The sequence below is a fragment of the Octopus bimaculoides genome, chromosome 5 (assembly GCF_046866305.1).
Source record: "Octopus bimaculoides isolate indiv1 chromosome 5, ASM4686630v1, whole genome shotgun sequence".
NCBI lineage: Eukaryota > Metazoa > Mollusca > Cephalopoda > Octopoda > Octopodidae > Octopus > Octopus bimaculoides.
Window position 1 is genome coordinate 95,697,876 of NC_142932.1, and position 15,426 is coordinate 95,713,301.

At 38.6% G+C, this 15,426-nt stretch overlaps 1 protein-coding gene across 8 annotated transcripts in view; it reads right to left on the reverse strand.

Annotated features, from left to right (window-relative positions):
- The window catches only part of LOC106874547 (uncharacterized), a 98,648-nt gene that overhangs the window by 31,872 nt on the left and 51,350 nt on the right, over nucleotides 1-15,426 (reverse strand). For all 8 annotated transcript variants that reach the window (XR_016241969.1, XR_016241968.1, XR_016241970.1 and 5 more), the window contains exons 11-13: nucleotides 14,950-14,968; nucleotides 11,919-11,995; nucleotides 6,535-6,576 (exon numbers count right to left, since the gene is read on the reverse strand). Coding sequence is in view for 5 of the 8 variants with exons in the window: in XM_089352710.1 (XP_089208836.1) it covers nucleotides 6,535-6,576; nucleotides 11,919-11,995; nucleotides 14,950-14,968 (138 nt within the window). In the remaining 3 variants the exon portion in view is untranslated. The remainder of the gene's footprint in view (nucleotides 1-6,534; nucleotides 6,577-11,918; nucleotides 11,996-14,949; nucleotides 14,969-15,426) is intronic.

Here is a 15,426-nt window from a genome sequence, read left to right on the forward strand (position 1 = left end):
CGAGTTTGCCTCTGTTTTCTTCTTCTCCTTCAGCCATCAGTCATTCAGACCAAGCAGTGATGCTGCATATGATATTAAAACTTACAAAAGAAGTTAAAAAGTTGTGCTCTTTGCAACATTCTTCATGTTGCTAGTACTCCAGTCATTCCCCATCTCCAAGACTCTGATTGTTTTCTCCTTCTGCCTTGACATATTGTTGGTATCATGCCCCTTTTGATAAGAATGTATGGAAATGTGTTTCTCTTTGTTTTATCCCACATCTGGAAAACTTGTGGAGGAAGCTTTGAGCATGGCAGCAGGTTCCTCTTCCCAAGTTCAAAACCATGCAATTTTTTGTGGCGGACTTTAATTCTTGAAAATTCTTTATGGTAGACACTGGCGCATCATGCAGCATTTGGCCGGTAAAGTTCCTTACAGATGTCATGCTACAAGTGGTGAATCATTCACCTATAAAAATGTATGGCCAGATATCTCTGTCTTAGATTTGGTGCTTAGATGGGACTTCAAGTGGATTTTTGTCATTGCTGACATTCTATTTCCAATTTTGGGTGCAGATTTCTTTCATTATTTTTCCTTCATGGTAGATGTCTGAAAATGATGCTTGTAGGATAGCTCCACCGCTTTATCTGTTACTGGTTAAGACTTGCTGACTCCAAGTATTAGCCCATCGAATCTTATTGCTGCCGCAGGCGATTCGTATCAAGCTCTCCTAAATAAGTTTCCTGATCTTAGGAATCTCACTTCTCAACCAAGCAAGCCAGTCCATTCAACAAAGCACTTCAAAACCATGCAAAACTTTATATATTTAAAAACATTTCTATGACCGCCAGTTTTTTGTAATCATACATATGCATTTTCAGGTGATGTTTATTTTGTGTTCAAAGCATACATTTCTATGCCTTGCTATTTATATGCCAATTTCCTACATTCTTTTCAATACCTTGTTTGAAGTTTCACACATTTTATTTTATTGTAAGATGCTGTATTTTTCTTGCTCTGCATAATTCTGCATGCAGTCTAATAACTGTACTAGCATGTTCAACACTTTTGTCTTCCCATTTTTGCTAGGAATTCTTTCCTTTTATCACACATTTGTGTCCCAGAAATGTTCTGGTAGGGGAGTTCTGTAGCAGAATAGATTGACAAAAGCATAAATGACAAACTATTCTCTCTTCCTTTTATTTATTTATAGTTGTTGTTTGGATGTTGCAGAGAACACTTAGCTATAAATATCATGTTTCAACCATTTGTTCTGCTAAGTTAGCTTTTGGTGCAATTTGTCCCCTAAACAATTACAAATGTGCTCAATGGATCACGTGTTCTCTTGGTTAAAAAAATCTTTTACATCTGTGGAGCCTAGCAATTTCCTTAAATAGATCAGTTTTTCTCTGCTTAGAGAGTCTAGTTTGCATTTGCACCAGGAAGCTATTTGCTCACTTTCCCTGCATTACAACACAATGACATTCATCATTGCCAATATTGCTGCTACCAGCTCTTACTGCATCTAACAATGACAACAATGACAACATCATAATTCATTCCTTGCACATGTAAACTCACTAAGTGAATATAACTTATAGTATCTCTACAGATTTACTCTTGCCTGAATATCTTGTTCATTGGAGAAATGGTAAGATCGCTTCTTTTAATTTGCAATCTTCAGAGAAGTGTAAATGTAACATTCATAAGGATATACATGAACATGTAAACAAACCCACACACACACACACACACACACACACACACACACATACACACACACACACACACACACACACACACACACACACACACACACACACACACACACACACTCATGACAGACTTCTCACCACCTACCAAATCAACTTATGAAGCTTAGGTCTTGTACATACATACATACATACACAAATAGACATATATAAATATTTCTTTTTAATATTTCTTTCTCTTATGTGAGTGTGGTAGTTCACTTACTGTCCTCTTAATATCAATATTTCCTCTCTCATAAAGCTGGCAGAATTGTTAGCTCACTGGGAAAAATGCTTAGCAGCATTTCATCTGTCTTTATGTTCGAAGTTCAAATGTTGCCGAGGTTGACTTTGCCTTTCAGGGTCGATAATATAAGTACCAGTTGAGCATTGAGGTCAATGTAATTGATTTATCCCTTCTGAAATTGTTGGCCTTGAGCCAAAATTTGAAACTAATATTTCATCTCTCTCATAGAACTTTGCAGTTCACTTGCTCACAATGCATGTTCACTACTTCCTTTAATAGTATCTCAGCTTCCTGTCTCCTCCTCTTGTCATGTTTACACTACATACTACCCTGTTTTCATATTACTGTCAATGCTTGGCTACTACCAGACATGAAAAATGGTGTCAAAATAAGCTCCAATCTCTGTTTTCCCAGCTTTAATTTCTGCCATAAACTTCGCCTTCTACTGTGTCAAACAGCCTTTTATGCATCATCCTTAATCTAACATGTCCCTTCTTTAATCTGATATAGTTTTATTCTTATTAAAACCTCTTTTTCTCATATGAACATGGTGGATTGCTTCCTGTTCTCTTAATATCAATATTTTGTATTTCTCATGACAATTTGGATATTTTGTCTCTCTCTCATGAATATTTGCTGCTTGCCTACTTGCAATTCACACACTCCACCATAAGTGCAGGAATGAAATTTGCTTAGTAGATGCAAATCCAGGTCCAACCCAAATTGTTCAAAGCATTTTCCTAGCACCCTTTCCACTCGCACCCCACCCGACCCCAAAATATTTCAGTAGGTGATCTTGCACACAGTGTTCCAGAGCCTATGCCCCCACCACCTATATTGGAAATCTTTCTTTTGTCTCCCTCCCAACTCCTTCACCCATATCAACATCCTACTAATGACTAATAAAAAGACATAGCAAACACCCATGATATCAGACATATTAACAGACTATGAAGATTTACTATATATTTATTTATAGATAATAGTTGCAAACTACAACTTTTGTGGTAGACACAGTTACTGCGAAGAATGAGTGAATGATGGAAAATGACATATAATATTGGTTTCAAATTTAGGCACAAGGCCAGCAAGTTCGGGGGAGGGTATAAGTTGATTACATCAACCCCAGTACTCAATTGCTTCTTATTTTAATGACCTCAAAAGGATGAAAGTCAAAGTTGACCTCAGCAGAATTTGAACTCAGAAAATAAAGTGGAATGAAATGCTGCTAACAGCTAAACGACGGGCTTGGAAAACCTGGGAGGAAGATGGTAGTAGGGAGTATTATCAAATGGCTTAAAGTGTAGCTAGGCAACAGGTAATGGATTTAGCATGAAAGTAAGTGTCCATTAAGGCTCAGTCCTCAGTCTTCTCTTATTCATCATAGTTCTATAGATCACTACAGAAGAGTTTAAGACTGGCTGTCCATGGGAACTCATATATGCTAATCTAGTTCTCACACCTGAATCTAAAGTGAAGTTACAGAGGAAATTCTGTACAAGGAAGCTAAACAGAGAAAAGAAAAAACCTAAAGGTAGAGCAAAGAGTAAGGTTTTAGTAGGTAAGAAAGAAACAGGAGTAGGAGTAAATTATATACAATACATAAAGTAAGCTATGGGCATTCAAGAGGTGTAGTGGAATCACAGGCTGACTAATAGAATAAGTAAGCTTCATATGTGTCAGATGTCCTGAAGCAATACATATTATGAGCACACTTGAAATTGATTCACTCTGTAGGCTGCCAGGAGGGATTTATTTTGTTTTGGCAGAGTAACATGCCATGCTATGTCCACTTCAAACCATTAGAGCTGGCTGCAGAAGAATACATGTGGCAGCTTCTGCGCAGCAGTATCACGCACTTTTTGAAAGGGCTAGTTAGTTGCAGCTTGACTGGCATAGTGTTAACATCACATTTTGATATGCAGGCATGACTCTAAAATCAACTATGCCATGCCACTCCTGGAATCATTTAAGCCACGAAGTGTCATCCTTTAGTAAGTCTGTTGAAACTCTTCTTGTCATCCAACACTCACAATTGTACATTCTGTTCCCACACATTTTATACAACGTTTACTTAAAAATTGTAATACCACTTACTACTGCTTGTACAAGAGGGTTACCTCTCCTGAAATAAAGTATGTTGAATTTGTTCATACATTCGCCTTCAGACTTTCCTTCAACATTTTAAACAAAACTTGCAACAGAACACTCCAGACAACTTGCTACAACTTAAATGCATGTAGCTTCTGTTACCTAGGAAATGAAAACATAATTAGCAAGGGACATGGTTGATCTAAATGTATGGTGACCAGATTAAGAAAAGTTGGAAAAAGTTCAGAGAGGAGCTTCAGTTAACAAAGTGAAAGTCAGCAATGAGTTCAGTGCTGAATTCAGTGTGTAGGTAGGTATTTATAAGGGTTCAGTTCTCAATCCCCTACTGTTTCTTATAGTCCTGCAAGCCACAAAGTAATTATGACAAGCTACCTTTGGGAATTCCTTCCTAAATACTAATGACTTAGTTGTCATAACAGAATCTGTGGAAGTGAAACAAAGTTACAGAAATGGAAGTAAAACCTGAAATTGAAAAGCCTTCAAATAAACTTAGGGAAATTAAAGTTTTAGTAAGTAAGAAGGAAGACCGAAAATAGAGATAGAGGGAAAAAGTGAAGATGAAAAATAATAATCTTAAAAGAGTGGGTGAGAGAGAGATAAAGAAAAAATGTCTGTCAATCTCTGTCTATCTATTGTAGTAAAATCGAGGCCATCCATACATGCAGGCGTGTCCTTTACTGCCATGCCCTCTCTCTCTCTCACACATATAATTCTGTTCTGTATCAGACTTCCTCCACAACTTATCTTCCCTACACCCACATCACTTACTGCAGGTCCCCCTTCTCCCTCACATATCAACCTTCCCAGCCACTTCTGATTCCACTCCACATCACTTGCTATATATCTAACATACCCTCTCTCACTATCATTCGCTACATATTTACCATCACTTGCTATCTCTACAGCCACTCTAATTCTTCTCAACATCACTCTAATTCTTCTCAACATCTCTGTTATCTCGAAACATTTTACGGTCTCATGGAACATACTCTATCCCCTCTGTACTACTTATACTACCCCCACTGTTCCTTGTGGGTGTTAAATGATGATGATGATGATGTATACCACACACACACACACACACATACATACATACATACATACATACATACATACATACATACATTACATACATTACATACATACATACAGAATGTTTGGAATAAATTTTAAAGTTTGCATAAAAGGAAAAGAAAACACAATATTTCATCCAAAAATTCAAGTATTTTTTTAAAATATAAAAAAGCATCAACTAGATTATGGCTGGGAAATAACAGTTTACTCAAAGTAGCTGCCCTCAGCTTCCACCATGGCCTTAAGATGGCTCCAAAACCTGGCACAGGCATTCCTCACTTTGTCCTTAGGAAGATCTGTGAACACCTCCTTGATCTTGGCCAACAGCCTTGGTGTTGCAGACAGAGCAGTTGGTGTCTTTTTCAACTGTGCCCAATATATAGTAATTGGGGAAATTAGGAGACCAGAAATTGGGGTTGATGAAGTCATAGAAATCCTTTTAATTCTTTCTGGAGGTATGGTAAGAAGCTGAATCCTGTTGTCTCACATATGGCTTTCCAGCAACAACTCTAACTAGCTAGGGTTTGACCAGTCTCTAGCAGTTTCACATAGCCATCTGAATTGAGCTTCAAGCCCACTTCATTAGATATTGGGTGAATTCCAGTATGTAGGCACAGAATGCCTGCTGTGTCCCTGTTGGCCACGGCATTATAGTCTCTGTTGCAGCTGTTCATGTCATATTTTACAGCTTTTACAGTGCCCACAGAGCATTGAGCAGTAGTCATGACTTCAGCATTTTGATATCCAGCATGAATCATCATTCTTTTCTCAACCACCACATTAATCTTTATACTTTCCAATGGAGTATTCACCAATACATCAGGTTGTTCTCGGAAAAGGAGATAAAATTCATTAAATTTAGCCTCACTAGAACCCTCCCATAAAATTTCAGACCTTGTGCCTATAGAAATAAAGATTATTATTATTATTATTATTCATGATTTAGTAGTTTTAGACAATTTTCTATTGCATGACCTGCTACACCTCCGTGTTGCTGGGATGTGTGCAGCATTGTGTGTTCCTTTTTGTTGTTGGGGGAGTGCAAACTCTTCCCAGTATTGTATTACATCAGTTTCTTTTGTTATGGGGTAGCAACAAGCTGGCAGAAGCATTAGCATGCCAGACAAACGTGTAATGAAACATGTGTAACAGAGAATTAAAAGTATACCAAACTTTTCCTCTCCTGTTGATATGTGTGTATGTGTGTGTGTGTGTGTGTGTGTGTGTGTGTGTGTGTGTGTGTGTGTGTGTGTGTGTGTGTGTGTGTGTACTATATATATTATATAATATATATATATATTGATTATATATATAATTCTGAAAGTAATATGAAATAAAATACTATTTGCTAATGGCATTAATTATACTTACTGTTTGGCTTGATTGAAATAGTTTCATAATTACCTTCCACATCTTTAAAAAAAAAAATGAAAAATTATTTATTGCTTGTATGTGTTGTGCAGGTATCTGAAATGAAATTTTTAAAAATGCATTAATTCAATTCCAAATTTGTTTTGTGAGAATTTCAAGAATTTTGACCTGAAACCATCTTTTGAAACCAGTATTGTTATATGTGAGAAATTAATAAAGTCTTTAAACACACTCACTGGTTGCTGTCTGTCTCTCTTCTTTTTCCAAACTGGTTGTTGTTTGCTTACATTCCAAGATATTTCTCACAACATTAGCCTGTAGTCATTACAATGGGTGGATATTTTTAAATGCTGGCATTAATTTTTAACTGATTTTACTGTTTCTAATCGTTATATTGACGACTGTGTCGGTGCCACCTCACTCTCCCGCGAACATCTTGACTCGTTCCTCTCTTTTGTCCAATCCTTCCATCCTGCCCCCCACTTCTCCTGCACTATCTCTGACACCTCTGTCCCCTTTCTTGACATTTCGGTCAGCATCCATTACTCCACTCTTAGCACCTCCATCCACTACAAACACACAGACTCACACTCTTATCTTAACTTCTCCTCCTCCCACCCTAAACACACCAAGCTCTCCATCCCCTATTCCCAATTCCTCCATCTATGCAGGCTCTGTAGTGACAGCCATGACTTTGAGACTCATCCCCTCACCACCATCCACACCTCCCTTGCCAGAGCACATTCCATGGACTATGCATCTGCTCTCTCCCCCCGAACCCGCCCTGCCGTTTCCCGCCTCCCTTTTCCCCTCACCTACCATCCCACCACCCTACCCTCCAACGCACCATTCTCCGAGCTTTCCGGCGCCTCCAGTTCGACCCCTCCACCTCCCACATCTTCCCTAATCGACCCCTCCCTTCCTTCAAACGAGCCCATAACCTACGAGATCTCTTGGTCCACAGCTTCTTCCCCAACCCAACCTCCCAACCTGGCTTGTTCCCTTGCTCCCGCCAACGCTGCCGCACTTGCCCTTACCTCTCCAACACCACCCTCCTCACCAGCACCCATCATCGACCCTATCGCATCACCGACACCTTCACCTGCACTTCTACCAACATCATCTATTGCATCTCCTGCTCTCTCTGCCATTCTCTGTACATCGGACAAACGGGGCGCCGCCTGGCCGACCGATTCGCAGAACACCTCCGAGACATCAACGTTTGCAATGACACCCCGGTGTCACGCCATTTCTGGTCTGCTGGTCACTCCTTGCAGCAACACCTGTTCGTGTTTGGATTGTCCTTGCACAGGGGCCATCCGGATTCCCGTTTGCGCCATGAACAGGGATTAATCTTCTCTCTTCGCTCCTTTGCGCCACATGGGCTCAACTCCCCTCCCCTCCCCTCTTCATCTAACCTCTCCCCCTGCCTCTCTCTCTCCCCCTCCGCCCTCCCTCCTACTTCCTACCACCAACCTCTCCTCTCCTCTACTCCCACCCACCTCTCCTCTACTCCCACCCACCTCTCCTCTACTCCCACCCACCTCTCCTCTCCTGCTCCGACTCCTACTTCTCTGTACTTCTCTTCACTCTTACTTCTCTTCAGTCCTACTTCTCTTCACTCCTACTTCTCTTCACCCCTACTCTTTCTCTCTTCTCTCTTACTCTCTCTCTTCACTCTCTTCTCTCTTACTCTCTTTCTCTCTCTCTTCCTCTCTTCCTCTCTTTCTCCTCGCTTTCTCCCTCCTCCCATACCCACCTTCTCCTCTCTTATATCCACCTTTCCCTTCCCCCTTCATCGTCATCCTCTCCCCCTTCATCGTCATCCCCTCCCCCTTCATCGTCAACCCTCCCTCATAAGCTTATCCCACCCCAACACACTCCTACTCTACCTTCCCACCCCACCCCATCCAATTCCTTACACCCACCCCAACCTCTGCCTACCCACATACCCCTACCTCTACCCCACCCTCAGCCTAACCCACACTCCACCCATGCTTTCCCCACTCTCGCCTCCCCCGCCTTCGCCTTCCCCACCTCCCAACTCCCTTCTCCCTTTCCCACTTTTTCACACCTACATACACACATACATATGTTAAGATCACCAGCATTCTCTCACACACACACAGTTTCTTGTATTTGGGTTCACTGCTTCTTTCCCCTTTTGTTATCTCCCCTTTTTCTTAGCTCTCTTGTGTGAATTTTCTGTCCGGCAGTCACCATGATAGATCGCTGACCACGACATAAAAATTTTTTTTCTCCTTATTTCTTTCTGTTGAAGAGCGTAGCTCGAAACGTTAAAGACTTTCTCTATTCCCGAGCGTTAAACTAATACATCCTTTTGTTGTTTACACCACCTATTCTCGTCTGTTGTTGTTTTTTTCGTAAATTCTCTCATATATATATATATATATATATATATATTTCTTCTAGCATGTAAAAATTGTCTGTTGAAGGCAGTTTTCTCTTGTGTTTAAATGTACACTATTTTATATTGAGAATATGTGGTCTATTGACTTTTTATACATGCTAGGCTACTGGTAGTGAAGTTTCTAAAAAAACTTGCTACACTATATATCTTTTACGTATATGTTTTTAGCAATTTTTAAAAGATTAATTTGGCAGTTATTCATTTACTGCCGAATGAAACTGTGCTTGCACGGTGAATTTGAAAAATTATAATGTATAACAAAGAGACACATGTTAATCGTCTCTTAATTATATGTTAGTGTAATGGCATAGTCACTGATGAAGAATTTGCCTAGCAAATTATTTTATTTGCTAAAAAAATTTTGAAATCTAGGTCTGAGCGGAATAACATAACAAGGTAAAAGTTTTTATTTTTCATTCCTTTTGAAGATTGCTCTTAAATGTGGTTTTGGTCGTTTTGACTACTTCTAGCATGTAAAAACTACCTGTTGAAGGCAGTTTTCTCTTGTGTTTAAATGTACACTATTTTTCATATATATATATATATATATATATATATATATATATATATATATATATATATATATATATATATATATATATAAGTATATATATATATATATAAGTATATATATATATAAGTATATATATATATATATATATATATATATATATATATATATATAAGTATGTATAAACATACATATCACACCAGCCACTATAGTTACTGACCTCTCAGAGCGACATTAACACATACGCATACAGATCCTACCACAAACACGCAGATACACACACAGACTGATCACACAAACACACACAAAGTTAATACCACACACAGTTACCACCACATGTACACAGACTACCATGCACACAAACATGCAATTACTTCCACACACACATGCTACCTTATGAGCACACACACATACCATTACTGCCATACTACCATACATACATACATACACACACACACACGTGATACCACATACAAACAGACACACACATACCGATTATTTTGTCATTCTCCTGTCTCAAAAAGCTCTTTCTCTTCCACCTACTTTCGGTCACTTCAGAAATGTAACTGCACATGGACTGTTGGTGATTTTCCCTCATTCTTCTTTCGTTTCCCTCAGACTTTCCTGTTTCTGACGAAGAGCTATGCTCAAAATGTAAAACGACAATTCTCTTCTTTCACCAAGCTTCATATTAATACATTGCTTGTGCTACATCCTCACGTTTGTTTTTTGTTTTTTTTCTCTTTTCTGTTTTATGAATTGACTATAAATATATATGTACACACACACACACACACATTGGCTCATCCCAGAAATAATGCAGTTTTTTTATACTTTTATTTTTCAAAATTTAGTTCTTTTTTAATCTAAAATATACTCTCCTTCATTTTCTACAATACTCTTCCCTCTATCTGGTAGACTTGCAAGACTCCTCTCCCTAATTCACTTGTCTGTGAGGAAAAATACTCCTCCACTACCGTTCTGACCTTGTCTACAGAATTCATATTTTTCTCCATCCAAATGATTTTGAAGACTATGAAATAAATGATAATCAGATGAGGCAATATCTACTGAGTATGCTGGGTGGGGCATCGGTTACCATTCAAACTGTTCCAGCTTTTGGATGTTATCCTCACTGTATATGACTGAGCATTATCCTGATGGAAGAACACCTTTCATCTTGAAACAAAAGCATTAACTTAAGTGCTGACTTAAACTGCTCAGGCTGCTCTCAGTAGACTTCCTTTGGTTTAGGTTTAAAAGTTCAAAGTGGACTAAACCTTTCACATCCCATCAAACAGATGACAACATCTAATATGGGTGAAGACTTTCTTTAGCCTGGGGGTGCCAGTGTTTCTGCTTTCTCTATCCACTATCTTCAGCACTTGACATTTTTAAAGAGAACCCATTTCTCATCACCAGTCAATATTTGGTGCAAAAAAAAATCATTCGTGAGACGTAACAATATAACAACAAAGAAGAGCATGCATTCACTCTCTGCGTGTGATTAGTCTCAGAAAATTTTAGAAAACTATTGACCCAATTTGCTGACTTTTCTGATGGTATGCAGGCGTCCATGAATGGTTGAATGACCAAATCCAAGCTTCTCTGCTAGTTCCTCAACAGCAAAAAGGGATTTTGTTCCACCAGTGTTTGCAGCACGTTCTCGTTGAGCTCTACAGATCTTCCAGGATGAGGCTCATCTTCTAGGCAGTAATTTCTGACTCGGAATTTCTGGAACCTCCATTAACATTGGCTTATGCTTATTGTCCAATCCCCGTATACTGCATTAATATGCCTCACATTTTCCATTGTGTTGTGGCCTTTATTGAACTCATAAAGTAAAATATGAGTTCAATAATATGAGTTCATACAGTCTGTGTTTCATTCTGAGTGAGAAGACCTTTTTTGCTAGCAGAGGTGGGAACACTCTGAAAAGTTTACTCACTAGATATTAGTTGTTTCCTGCCTGTTATTCTATGCTAGATGCCTTTTTATTTGGTGTGATGTGTATTTGCTTTTGTTGTTGTATGCACTTTCTACCATTCACCAGTACAGCTTCCATAATGACGGGTCTATTAGAGACCCACACTTTTAGGATGCTCATCAGTGGGCTCTTGCTTTAAAGAAGTCCAACAGAATAAATGTTGCTCTAGACATCAGTGATGCATCAAACCAAAACTTCCACACATTTTCTTCTCTTTGACTGGTAGCTTCTAACAGATTGCACCATTGCAGCATATGCTGATAAGAGACCTTACTGTTCCACTCTTAATCAAACCTGATGTTTCCTAGGGTTCAGTTTTACCCCACCACTCTCTTCCTGCTATACATCAATGACTTATCTACCACATCTAGCAACACCCATCCTTATGCAAATGATATGAATCTTTATTCCTTCCTATCTTTCCCTGACCATGCATCATCCACACACAATCTTACCTTCTGCCAAACTTGCATTGCTTCCATAAACAGAGACCTGCTGAACAGCCTCCAGTGGGTTCATGCCAGCCTCATTTCTTTTAATAACAAAAAAAAAGAAAAAAAGGAAAGAAAATATTTTAGCACTATGCATAACAAGAATACAACACTGCACTCACTACTCATGTGTTATACACAGCTAACTTACCATCACTCCAAATACTGGGTTTCGTTACCGCTCAAGACATTTCCAGGTGAAAGCACATTCTGAGCAGGTGTAGGAATGCAACTCAGAGTAGTCTCTCTCTTCAGGATTGGAATATTTCAGACTCCAGCAGCTGCTGAGTCTCCACGAGGTTCAAATAAGTCCCACAATACATAGAGTAACACACTCACATCTGGGACAGGGTTGCTACTATGCACAGATATTTTGAACCACATCCAGAGAAGGGCCACATAATCTCTGCTCCTCAGAGTTTGCTGGCCTTTAATTCCATCATTCAGACTTCCTCCAATCCACTCCTCTCTTCACCAAACCACCTTTGTTGTCTCCACACTAAACACTATACCCAATCCTTTCCAGGATAATGACCTTTTGTTTGGAATCTCCTACCTGCTCATAGACAAACAGATACTATCATGAAGATGCTAAGTAATTTGTGGAAGTCATGGAGGGATGTGATTTCACAGCTTAGTAAGAAGATACATCTAAAAAGTGGGAAATCTGAACAAACTCAACATTTAGCAAAATGATTTCTAGACTACACATGGAGAAGGCAAGAACTTTGTAAGCTGGAACAACAACAACCTGACTAGGAGAGCAGTAACTCTGAATTAAGAACTGATAAAATGTAGAGGGCACATCTGAATCCAGAAAGACCAGCTTTCCAGTGCCACTGATATGATAGCATACACCATGATGTAATGTAGTTAGTGATATGAAGGCATGCAGTCCACTGAAAGCCTTACCAAAATCATGTTTGTCACAAATACCATGCAAAACCCTAACCATTAGATACGAGCTTTCTTATCCAGATTTGTAGGTAATAACACTTTCAACATTAATATCTCTCCATCTTGGCAGCACCAGAGCAGAGAGCTTCTAGGAATAGCTAACCAACATATACAACAACGACAAAAAAACTTATGAGGGCCACTCAGCCACTTAAGAGATTAAGTATAGACTTCAAGGTCCACTCCCATCCACTAATCATAACAAATACATTCTCTCAATTACTGATGAACTTTCTCACTTTCTGTTTGCATTCACATGCATACTGTCATTCATTGTTTCTGCCAACTGTTTCGATTTTTGGACTCCTTTCTTTCATCCATTCTAACTTCATCCATCTAACTTCATATCAGCTGAACTGAGACAATTCCTCAATGATAAAGGTATAGTGACCAGTAGGATGACCTCATACAATCTAGCAGGGAATGGTCAGGTCAAAATGCTCAATTCAACCTTATAGATAACCATTACTTTGGTGTTGAAGCCTAAGGAATTGAGTGTGAGTCACTGGCAGTGAGTACTCTTTGATGCTCTGCATTCTATTTGTTCCCTTTTTTGTACAGCCACTAACACCATGAGAGGCTGCTCAGTTTTCACTGCTGCTCAACTTCTGGGACATCACTACCAGAATGGCTAGAGAAGGGTGGATCTGTGCTCCTGAAGAAACAACCATGGTTTTCAAATACAACCCAGCAGTAGAAGAGGTTGTGTTACTTGAATGCAATCCACAATACACTCATATATGCTTATCAAGTGGCAAGGAGGAAACAGTTTCATTGAAACATTTGATTCCAGGGAAAGATGCGCAATTTTCCGATACACCATATGAGCTTAACACCTCATCATGCAACCAGGATCCTGTAGACCACTCTGAAGCAGAAACACAGTCAGTTGAGACTGGAACCAGTGTTATCGACCCTGAAGAAGAAGCCAACAGTGCAAAACTTGATAATATTGAGCAATTGAAAGCTGGTCAACAACATCTACACTCATACAGCTTGAGAAACCAGAAGGTGTGAACTATCCAAAATACTGAAATGTTCCATATTATTCTCACCATTCCCTGGATACATACATTCACTACTCACACACACATATAGTGTGATGACTAAGAACTTTGAGAACTTACCATATAGTACTCAGATTCTTCAGCAGGGGAGAATGTAGTAATAATTACTATTATTATTACTACTCACAGTTATTTCCATCATCTCACCAGCGAGTTGAAAACAAGGATTTGGAGTGATATTTAAACATGGCTGACTCCTGAACAGTGAGGTTCATAACTAAAAAAACTAATGACAGATATCATACCCTCATTCTTAGAAGAGTAAAACCTATTTACGGTCTTCTGTATTCAACAATCTCACAAGTTTGATACCCAGAATTACTATATTGTCATCATTGATGCACACCAGAATTACCTTCTACTGCAACCCAATTTTTCACTTTTCCCTGTAAATAGTCATTTATTGTGAAAGCATACACTCCTGTCACTGTATGTCACATCTCTCACAAAAGAGACCTGCCAATTTTCTTTTACAATATACATTTTTTGTCCTACTACATATAGCAAGAAACAATGAATAGTTTTTTTTAAATAGAAATCGTATTAAAAAAGTAGCTAAAGCAAATTTCAAAGCAAATAAGAGCTTTTCTAATATAATACTAAACACCCTAAACTATATACTGACTGATTAAACTCAATGCAAATACCATCCAGGTGACAATTACGCAAATATGTAGTTGAACGCTTATTTAATTATTAATATATTGAAATGCATAAGTGTATTTAGGCAAGCACTAAAGAAAACTGTTATTAGTTGATAGCTAATATCATTTTCAGCAATATCCATGGAATAAAATTTCAGTTGCATTTAAACCTCAGCTAAATTGCCATCTTTCTATAAATTTTCAAAGCATTAGCAGGTATATTATGAGGTAAACTTACTGATTGATGAAAGATAGAAGTTAATCTTTTGATAAAAATTTTCTGTCTACTTTTCAAGTAAACAGCAGATAAAAATGTTATATACTTACCCTTTATTGCGTTTCACACCTGAAAAAGTAAAAAGTGATGTGTATAGTATGAGTAACAATTTTCTATATCAAACAAGACTACCATTAGTTACAGCAGTAGTTTTATCAGAAGCAATTTTCCTTGATGTTGATATTTAGAAACACCTCTTACATTCTCCCATCACACTCTCATGAAATACAGCTCTTCTCTTCCATCTCCCACTCTCCTTCTACCTTCTCATGAACTTACCTACCTACTTGTCTGATCCAATCCTTGATTCCATGTCACTTATATATACCTCCTTGTACCTTGTGTGTCCTCCACCATCACATCTTCAACATCTTTCTCTCTCTCTCTCCAACTGAAGTAACCAATGTATCTTCTCTACTACAAAACACTTATTTCTGTAACACCATTCATACTCTAACCTCTCATCACCTGGTACAAAGCCACCTCCCTCAATATTACTCCTCCCAACAGCTGAAGGGGTCTTGTCT